The 11123-nt window shown below is 44.1% G+C and overlaps 1 protein-coding gene across 1 annotated transcript in view; it reads left to right on the top strand.

The window, feature by feature from the left end:
* CSNK2A2 (casein kinase 2 alpha 2) overlaps positions 1-11123 on the top strand; it is a 38779-nt gene that overhangs the window by 14455 nt on the left and 13201 nt on the right. The window contains exon 4 of the mRNA XM_004704869.2: positions 10836-10895. Coding sequence (XP_004704926.2) covers positions 10836-10895 — 60 coding nt within the window. The remainder of the gene's footprint in view (positions 1-10835; positions 10896-11123) is intronic.

The following is an 11123-nucleotide window of genomic DNA, read 5'->3' as shown; positions in this document are numbered from 1 at the left end:
CCCTTCGTCACGGGGCAGTAGTAGACTGAAAAGTTTGGAAGCTCTGCTCTAAGGTACAAATAGCAAATTTATTAACTGTCGTTTATTATATATACAAAGACGGTGTCTCTTTTTCTATGTGTTACTGAGAGGCCTTACAGATGACGTCAAGGGTGACCTCTAGAGAGTGGAATGTGAATGCTTAGCCAGTTAGAGTAATTTACACACAGTGTAGCTAATCACACCTTCACTATGAATGTGCAACAGACAGAGCTGAGGTGGATATTCTGATCTCTGGCTTCCCTATTGCCACAAGACGGGCCAGGCCAGCCTTCGTGGTCCATCCATCTTTATTGCCTATTCTGACACGAACTGTTCCTCCCATGCCACTCCATCTCTATGCTGGGATCGATAGCTCATTGCAGTAGCCACACAGAATTCACAGGTGATACTCACAAATAACAGCCTTTTATTAGGGAAGTCAGTAGGTCACCACAAGTCAGGGTTGGCAAACAGTAATGGTATAGTCATGGTCGTCTCAGCCAGCAGCCAAGTCTCTCTGCTGTCCTCAGTTTCTCAGCTGAGTGGTCCCTTTCTTGGCCTCTGCCTCCATGGGCTAGGAAGCCAGCCTGCCGGCTACTCTGTCCCGTAGTTCCATACTCTCAGTGCTGTTCCTCTGGGTCTCTGTGCCATAGTGTCTGGTACATCTGGTCTCAGCGGCCCCTGCCACTTCAGAGAGATCTTGGATGGCCTCTTCCTTACAGGCAGGAAGATGGTAATGAAAATTGACCAATCCCCACAAAGAGTGTGGCCCTGTTTACATAGGCCCACCCAGTCATTTGCTGGGGGTCAGAGACTTGGGTGGAAGAGCCATATTAAGAAATTTCACTCCACCACAGAATGACCCAGGTTTATAGAAGTATGCTTAAATGTGTGTGCATTCCGTCAGAAACCAGGCAAAACTGGTCTTAGTGGCATTTCCTAATGAACACCCATTTAAATGACTGTACCTTTCAGATTGTTGCCAGTTTTCTGTTCATGCCTGTAAAATTATACTTTAGCATTTTGTGTTTCCTAAATTGATAGCTACTCTGTTGATTTAGCAATATACTGAAGATGGGTTGGCAGAAATTGTAATTCTCTAGAGAAATCTTCTTGGGTCTTAACCCTCAGAGGGGTATGTTTGGTGGCAGACATCCTCCAGAGGCTGTCTTAAAGAGATCATGGGAAGTCAATGTGTTTTAAGGCTGTGCATATCTGAAAACATCTTGATTTCATCTTGTCATTTAATTGTATTTGCTGACTGTAGAATTCATAATTATCTCAGAATTTTAAATAGATTCTGTGCCAGTATTGCTACAGAAGCCAATGTGATCTGTTTTATTTCTTCTGGAAGATTGTAGGATCTTTCTCTTCATAGCCTTCTGAAGTTTCACAATGATGCGCCTTCATATGGCTCATTCTTTTGTTCTGGATCCTTGCTGGGCTTTTTCAATCCGAAAATCCATGTCTTTCCAGCTTGGAAAAAATATTTTTAATGTTCTTTGATTTTATTTTTTTTTCCCTTTCTTCTTTGTTCCCATTTTGTGGAACTCATTCAAATATTTCTCCTTATCTTAGAACTCCACTTTGTTCTCTGAGCTTTTAAACATGGCATTCTTCCTGTTCTTTTATATTTTATGTAATATCTTCTCTTTATGGATAGTATGCTTCCCTGCACCCCCAAAGTCTCAACTTTTTTTTTTTTTAACTTTTCATTGTGAATTAGGTGGTGGCTTGCAGAGCAGGTAATCAGTTTTACATTCAACAAGGCATACACCTTGTTTCAACTCATCACTTCTATCCCCTCAGTACATCATTTATCCCCTTTCCTCCCAGTACTTCCCGTTTCCATGCCTCCTTTCCTAACCCTCTTGAGCTTGGACCTGGGGTAAACATTGTTCTTCTAGTCTTAAATGGTTGATTATCCTAACATAGAACAGGTGTTTAACTCCAGACCTGAAAGGTCACTGACTAAAGGGTTGTATTCTTCTTTGGGTGATCAATAAGCCTGGTCTCTTTCATGAGCTTTTGAGTTCTGTTCCACACTCTCCACCTACTCTGTTGAGGACCTTTTGATGTGATCCTTTTCAGAACAATTGGCAGTGGCTGCCAGGCACCATCTCCATAGTCTAGGCATCTCATTGTGTCCATCACTCTTACCCTCTGGGTGGGGAAAGAGCAATGCTTGCACCTTAGATGACTGTTCACGAGCTTTTAAGACCCCTGGCATACTCACTATGGTGGGGTGGGGGGGAATTAAAACACTGTCTTTGTGAACTATGCTATACCAGTTGACTTTGGTGTCCCCAAGCCTGTGGTCCTGACACCGCCCAGCACCTCCTTCACGATGTCTGATAATGTGTGAGCATTTTTGGTCCCTGTGTGCTCCACCACATTCATGGATGTATTTGCAGCAAAGATAATACACATAGACAAACATCCTCTGTCAAACCAATATATTCACTCCACTGTCCTTTCCACACCTGGTCCACCTATGACTCTGTCCAAGCATCAGCTTCTGGATCGTCACTATTTCAGGATTGCCTGTATAACAGTATTCATTCCTGTTACCTTTCAACTCTTAGAAATCTAATCCTTCCCCTACTTCCATCATTTTTCCCTAACCTCATTATATTGCCTTCTCCTTCGACCTGGAACTGCAAGATCAGAAGTTCAATACCACCAGCCACTCCTTGGGGGAAAGATGAGGCTTTCTACTGCCATAAAAAGTTAGCCTTGGAAAGTTACAGAGGCGGTTCTACTCTGTCCTATAGGGTCACCACACGTCGGAATGACTCAGTGACAGTGAGTGAAGGGAGCCCTCTTCACCCAGGTTAGTGCTTGCCTACCCTCTAGCCAGTGAGTTGTGTTAATGGTAGTCTCATTGACAATATCTGTCCTCTGGTGATTGAGTAATGTCACTCACCGTAATGTCCTCTGGGTTCGTCCACCGTGTAAGGTGTTTTGCAGTCATTGTTACTCTTTAACCATGTATAGCGTTCCGCTGTGAGTATTCACATGGTGACTGTCCTCCTCCTTTGGTGGACAGCTAGGTTGTTTCTGTCCTCTTGCTGTTGTGACTAGTGCTGCCAAGAAGAGCATGGTTTACTTGGCTCTTCTTTTAAATTTAGAAAATAGTAAGCTTTTCCCCCTTAAGTTTCTTTAGCTTTCCTTCCAAGTTAGTTGTGTGTGTGTGTGTGTGAGAGAGAGAGAGAGAGAGAGAGAGAGAGTCTATTGCCAGTGACCGTCTCCTGAATGTCATGGCTTGAGTATCTGCTCATATTTAGAAATGCTCTTAAGCTTTCGTCTTAAGAATACAAGCTTGGCAACAGTGACCCCCTGTTGATGAGCGTGATCAGGGTGCCACGACTTTCAGCTTTCTTCTTTTTATGGTAATGGTTTAAACCCAGCTCCCGTCTTGGCCCAGTTTCTCTACCTGCTCCTAGGATTCCTGGAATCAGGACTCCTAGGTCCTTCTCTTTGAAGCTGTCTGGTTCTGGACTTCTCCGCTGTTGGCAGGGTTTTCTACTTTATAGGCCTGTTAACCCCACTGGATATCTGTGCCTTAGCTTCACAATGTTGTCTCTGCCATTCTTAGTTCTTTTTTCTTTTTTTTTCCATAGTTTTTTTTTTTTAGTTACTCCACCTACCCCTTTTACTGTTACTTAGAGGAGCTTCAGGGAAAAGCAGTGATAGGCTGTCTTGGACCTGCTGTGTTTAACTGGAGGTTCCCCCTTTGTAAGTCCGAACTAGGTCATTTCACTCAACTTAAAAGATCATTAACAATCCGATTGTGGTTATTTGGTGTGAGTCACTGCAACTCCTAGTGACCCTATGACAGTAGAATTATCTCCGAGGATTTCCTGGACTGGACATTAGGAGAGCAAATTACTAGGTCTTTCCTGTCCTAGTCGGGGCCTCTGCTAGGTTCGAACCGCTGGCAAGCATGTAACCATTGGACCACCAGCACATGTAAATGGCAGGTATCAGGTGGGTATTTTGTTACAGCAAAGCATGCCCCCCCCCCCCAAAAAAAAAAAAGTCTTCATTTCCAATAGGAAATCAGACGGTTTAATGGCTTGGTGTTCTTAGGCCTTTTATTTGGGTCTTGTGTATGTTTTATTAGGAAAATTTTATTTTGTGTTTTCATTTATTGTTAAGTGTATTAAAAACTGGTTTTGAGTTATCACTCTAGAGAGGATAACCAGTTTGCACCTGGTTCAACTGGTTCCATCTCAGAGGCAAATCAACAATGATAAAGCCTGCAGCCATTCTTCTCATTATATTTTATTGATGGAGTTGGTATTGTATCTGTATATATAATTTCCTTTTATTGTAGGACCTTTATCTGATGTTGGTTATCAGGTTGTAACCTCACAAAGCATGTTGGCTGACTTTGCCTCTTCCAGTTGGAAATACTTTGAATTTCAATGGCGAGAAGTGGTTCACAGCTGGTCTCTTAGGATTTAGTCTTGAGTGTGTCTTTAGTACTGCCCTTCTTTACATTCCTGGCTCCCCCGTTGTCTCCTCCTCCCCGCCCCCACCCCTGCCCCCCCAGAGAGCTAGCTTCAAGTTTTATTGCTTGGCTATTAACATTTTTGCTAGTTTTTTATTTCGTTCTGTTTCTGCTCCTTTCTTAGCTATTTTTCCCTTCAACTTTATTGAGTTTGGTGATTTTTCTCCCTAACTTCTTCCATTGAAATCTGAACTCATTGATCTGTTCCATTCTTTCTTCGTAGTACCCAAACCTACTGCCATCAAGTTAACTGACTCAGAGTGAGCCTTTAGGACACAGTAGAACTGTCTCCAGGGATTCCAAGACTGTTACTCTTGATAACAGCAGCCCGTTCTCCCTCAGAGGCTGATCGGTCTGAACCTCCCACCTGCTAGCAGCTGAGGGCTTGACCATTGTGCCACCGGGTCTCCTTGGATCGGTCATTCTTGTGCCTTAAGTCTGCTTCTACAACCCCAGTGACCATCTTCACCAAGCTCTATTTCACAGCTAAAAAAAGGGCGCGCATTTTAGTAGTTTCTAACCTCGTGGGTGTGTTTTTCCCTCAACCTTTGTGTTGAGAAATTATAAGTCTACCGAAAATTGGAACGAGTGGTGTGCTCCGTCCCGTGTGTAGTGCCCCGAGGTTTCCAGGTGGTTGCTCTGTGGTCACAGCTGCAGTTCCTCTTCTCCTGCAGGGTCATGAAGCTGTGCTCCTAACTCCTTGAGCACTGCAGCTAGGATGCTTTCCTTAGTCCTTCAGTACCAGTCGTGCGCCTAGGAGCCCTGGTGGCACAAGCGCTGGAATGCAAGCCAGTGGGTCGGAGGGAGAAAAGCTGGACGGTCTGTTTCCATAGAGCGTGCGGCCAAGAAACCCCTATCAGGCAGTTCCGCTCTGTTGCATGTTGTGGGCGGGAGTTGACTCGACGGTAGGACACCCAGCTACCACAGCCCTCTCACATGCAGTATACTGCCTCAGAGTCTCCCTGGTCGCTCTTGTCTGGTCCTGTCCTTTAGAGGTATGTGTTGGGGAGTGTGGCCTGAGATCTAACCATGTTTGTTAATGTTGATTGCTAATTTGATTGCACTCTGTCCAGTGAACGTGATTTAAATGGTGTTGGTTTGGGATTTGTCCACAATTACTTTGACCTTGGTGCATAGTCTTTTATTATTTTTAATGCTCACTGGTGTTTGAAATTAGTGTTTGTTTTTTAAATGTGATTTGTAAATACATATGTGGCAAAAATTGGCTGTTTTAACGTCAGTCACATTCACCATATTGTGTTCCCATCCCTCTAAACCAGTGGTTCTCAACCTTCCTAATGTGGTGACCCTTTAATACAGTTCCTCATGTTGTGGTGACCGCCACCCACTCCCCCCAACCATAAAATTATTTTCTTTGCTACTGTTATGAATCGGCAACCCCTGTGAAAGGGTCATTCAACACCCAAAGGGGTTGAGACCCACAGGTTGAGAACCACTGCTCTAAACTGAGCCTCCTGAAGCAATAGTGTGTTGTCTTTATCTAGAGTTTTATGTTGCATGTGTCACATCACGCATGTTAATTTTATCCCTATCTTCTCTCAAAGCTCAATGCAGCGGCGTCAGTTCTGATTCACGGTCACCCTAGAGGACAGGGTAGAACTGCCCCTGTGAGTTTCTGAGATTGTAAATCTTTATGGGAGTAGAAAGCCTCAAACTGCTAGCCTTGCTGTTAGCAACCTAACACATAGCCCACCATGCCACTTTCTCTAGCCTGACTAACTTTTCCTTTTGATACTTCACTTCATCATAGAGGTTTGGGCTTGGTTGATTTCCTCTTGAAATCATCAGTTATATTCGTCTTCTGTTCCAAAACTGTAATGAAAGATGCATGGTGACTCTGAGACCTGCAAAACCGAGGAAACACCAGTCTCTGAGGGTTGAAAAATGCAGGTAGAACAAACTCTCCAATTCTAAAACCATCTCTCGTGGAGGTACCTTTTTGAGGTAGAAGAAAGTTTCTGTTCAGGTGTGCTTCTTAGCTCTCTGTGGCTCTGGGAGAGTATAAATTAAAATAAACATGTATTTCAAGTACAGTATTTCACTTGGACGTTTTAAGAAGATTGGTAAGAGCCTCTGAATAGGCTCCCTCAGAGAAGGCCCTTACTGATCTTTTGAGGATTTCTGAAGCACTAACAGGTAGCTGAGATGGTAGGTCCTACTTGTTCTGAGTTTGATGTTGACAGGGTGAGTTCACAGACTAAACCAATGGTATTTCTTTCACTTGAGAAGCAATGTCTGCTGTTATTACAGGTTATTGGCATTATCTCATCATTTCTTTGTAAGAGCACTTTAAGAAATTAAGTAAAATTTTTCTGGTGGTTTGTAGTAACTGATTTGCTTGATTATAGATTTATTCTCTTACCATACATTTCTGAACATTTGTTGTCTGACTGTAAATTTCTAAAACCGTGAATCCTGATTTCTTTTTTCTGGGTCTCGGATCTGTATATTAACCATGATTGCAGCTAGTAACTACTGCATTAAGCATCTTCATCTCACATGGGTGCCTGCCTTTTGCTTGGCCGCTTACTCTCCTCTCCCTCCTGGTTCTTGCCTCCTTTTCTTTTCCTTGCCACTGGGATTTCTGAACCAAGATTGACCTGTTGCACCTGTCAGCCAGGTTTGCTGTGTTGGTGGTCTTTGCATATGGCTGGTGATTAGACCTACAGGGACACTTCCTCATAACCTTGAATGAGAGTAACTGGGATGGGGACCTGTCTGATTATGATGCAGCTGAACCTCAGCTGGAGTTGGAAGAGCCCTGTCTATACATATATAGCAGGAGAGAGGCCCCCTGTGGACCTTCCATTCTGATGGCTGGTTTTAGATGTAGGAAGCCACTGAGTCCATTGATGAGAGTGCATTTTCTGCCATTTGCCTCCTCAATTGCAGGGTTAAGTAAAAGCCCCAGACAATGACTCCAGTTCTTCACCTTGCTGCCTTTCAGAGTGGCCCCAGAGTAGAGCTGATTTTCAGAGACATTCCTCTTGGGTTTGGGTTGGGGGGAGGGGGGGGTGTCGTTGAGCCAGATGGGATTGGCAAGTGGCTCTTCCTTCCCTGCTTTGTAAAAAAAAAAATCTCCTGGGAAGCATAGGACTTTTATTCAGTCTGTTTCTGAAAATCTAAGTAAAACTCAGTTCCAGCCAGCACCTGGCAGTTGGTTGGTTAATAATGTTTTCTACATGGGTACCTTAAAGAAAAGGAAAAGGATGGAGCTTTCTTGAGAAAGTTCCTTTTCTGGTTTGTTCTGGACTCTTGGAAGTCCTGTTTCTCAGAAGGAAACGTTCCTGGCCAGGGACTTGGTGGCTGTCTTCTGCATTCTAGGTGGTGTGGGCTTGTGAAGCAGTTTCTGGTGGGTGAGAACTTACCTATTACTGGGGGTTAACTGGGGGGAAATGGGGACAGCATCAAGGTGTCTGATGGGCCCTTGAAGCCAACCTCCTGTAAGTTATAACAGAGGGAAGAATTACCTCAAGAACTTCAGGTCATTCACGGCCAGTGTCTGGACAAGGGATGCTTTCTCTGAACCCCACAGACAACAATAAATGCCGGGAGGGGTGAGAGTTCCAAGAACCCCAAAGGGATGGGTTAGACTTTTCAGACTACAGATGGCATCCTAGGTGGGGACACTGTGGAGGTCACAGTGTGGGGAGACTCCTGTGGGCTGCCGTGGAGAGCAGCCTGGTGAGCACCAGAGAAAGCCAATCTGGCTGAAGTGGTTAAAAGGTCACAGGTATAGTTGGGCCTCCTTTCCCCCAAAATTCCCTATGATACCAGGAACTTCCGGAACAATACACCTGTATGAATGAAGTTGTCGGGTAGAATCATGAGACACATTGTCTTGGTAGTCTACGGATATTTATTTCTATGCCATGCTTATACTCACACCACTACAGAGATACCTTGATTGTCCCATGCTCGAACATTCCAGTACTCGGAACAGCATGGTTAAAAAAAAAAAAATCTGCGTGGTGTTGGTAACGTTGCTCTGTCGTTGAACCGAAAATCTGACTTAAACAAACCTGCACAGGCCAGCGACACAGAGGGATAGTAACACTAGCCTGAGCACCACTCCAGCTCAGACAACATAGAGTGCTTGTTCAAACATTTGTCATTGGCTTTTTCCCCCCACTTTATTTGCATAAAATACAGAACCACGGCCCAAAGAAAGTTAGTGATACCAGCAGTGAAGCAAGCGGAAAACTGAGAACCACCATAGAGTTAAAGGAATCATTGCAAAATTTGAATCAGGTGTGGCTTGTCTGGTTTGCAGCTGAATACAACATGGCTAAGTCGACATTGTCAACATTGGGGTGGGGCTGATGTAGTGAGAGGTGTGAAATCATTAACCTCAAAACAAAGAACCCAGACCATCAAAGAGGTTGAAAAGTTACTATTACTTTGGGTAATTCTGAAGACGAGAAGGCTAAAAACCTCCATAGTGAATTTGCACATGTAATTTTTGGAGCCTCAGAACCAATTATTTGGTTCTGCATGACTTGTTAAGGGAAAAAATATGTCCCGTTCTCAAACTTTTCAATGCTCAAACACGAATTGGGAACGAATTGGGAACGAATTGGGTTCGACAGCTGATGTATTAGTCTGTACTTGGTGTGGATGCCACGGACTAGGAGAGGAAAGTCTACCACAGAGTCCAAATGGTCCAGTGACCCCTACTGGTTTCCTGGACAACCATCTTTTTCACTCTCGTGTCTTTTTATGGATTCAAGGTTCCAATTAGCACTGCTATGGGGAGCCCGAGCGACACTCAGAGGTGGAATCTTCCACATTTGGGTACCCAGTGCCCACTTTGGAACAGCCTTGCTGTGTGGACCTGGAGAACAAGTCACATGGGCGCTTGACTGCTGGGCAGTTGATTCCCAGCCCCAGCCAGCCACCCTCCCAAGCAAAAGTGGTGGCATGTTTGGGCCTTCCAAGCACCACCAGCCCTGCAGTTGCTGGAGCTAGCAGCTGCATGCAGCTTATGAAATCAAATATTTTAACCAAACTGGATGGATGAATTCATTATTCGAACCTCAAATGGAAAATAAGAGTCAAAGTCCTGATCTATGTTTGATTCTTAGTAATTTTGATCATTGCCCTTATAAACATTTTTGCAGTTAGCATATTTAAATGGGTCAAAAGTGTAACATGGTATAGTGAAAAGCCTTATGTATTTAGTCCACTGCCCCCAACTGCCCAGCTCCTGCCCACATAAGTATGAAACCACTTTGTACTCGTTTCTTCTATAGCATCCTTATAGATAGAAAAGGATAAATATATGAATATGCTGTTTTACTCCTACCACTTTACACAGACGCTAGCCCATTGTATACACTTGTATGCTCCTTGGAGAGACCCTATATTGCTGGAAGAGAGGAGCAAAATCAGTGTAATAAAGGTGTGTACATTACTTTTCTGGAACACTTGGCCTGATGGGGGAGCAAGGTGGACTTGGAGTTTGTCAGTGCTAATCATGCTGTCTTTGACAAGATTTTATGATGATTTTAATGAACCGTAATACAGAAATGATACTTGTTTCTTGGGCATTGACATTGGAGGGGGTTGGGATGGGGGCTTGTCAGTGAGGCATTTCCATGTCACTTGGGCCTGTGATCATTTTTGGTGCCCCTGTTGTCTGTCTGTCTCATAACATCCATCTCCCTTGATGACTGCCATTCATTCTGTACTTTCCCCATCTTTTTTTGTCTGTGAGCTGTTTTTTGCTTTCTTGTTATTCCCCAGCCCGACACGGGTTTGCAGGGAGTGAATCGATTTTCAGTCTTGCCAGCGCAAATGCTCCAGCCCCTCATTCTTCTCCTTTCTCTACCAAGCAGCCTTTCTTACCACTGTCATGACACCTCAGCCAGTTGGGTTCCTCCAGAGCTCTGCCGTCACTCAGAGCTCGGCGCTTTAAGGGGCACTGGCGGGGCTGCAGTGGCTTTTCGGTATTGTGGACCCTGTAGACTCGTTCACCTCCCTCAGTAAGCAAGTGAGCGATGGGGAGCCATGAACAACCTTGAAAGGGCAGGGTCTTGCATGCTTTTCTCCCTTGTAACTCCTTCTCTTTTTATCCTTTCCCCCCAATTGAAATATCAGGCCCTCATCTTTTAATTTTGTTTCCATTTGAGTCAAATCAATTAGTGGAAAGTTATGTCTTTTCTTTTTTTTATTGTTGATGTAAAGAATGATAGATGGGCAGGGATTGGCCCACATTTAGGATGACAAGATACAATGAGACTTAAATTAACTTAATGTTTCCTGTAATCTATTCCAGCAACTCTACCAGATCCTGACAGACTTTGATATCCGGTTTTATATGTATGAACTACTTAAAGTAAGTAGCATTCATTAAACAGTACATTGTGGTACCCGTTCATGAAAGGGAAAGTTTTTGAGAAGACAGAAGCCAGACAGGACCCAACACTTGAGTAGGCTGTATTATTTCTATTGTCTGGTGACCTCTAACGTGGCACCTTCAAGAAGCTTGCCAGTGGGACAACTCTTGGGAGGGGTGCTAGGGCCCTCCCTCCCACCACAGCTCCTTTTGGCCCTGGACTTTTCT

Source organism: Echinops telfairi, unplaced genomic scaffold (genome assembly GCF_000313985.2).
Source record: "Echinops telfairi isolate 266 unplaced genomic scaffold, ASM31398v2 ScPeMD7_2291;HRSCAF=2852, whole genome shotgun sequence".
Classification (NCBI taxonomy): Eukaryota; Metazoa; Chordata; class Mammalia; order Afrosoricida; family Tenrecidae; genus Echinops; species Echinops telfairi.
This window is presented reverse-complemented; position numbering and strand designations above follow the sequence as displayed.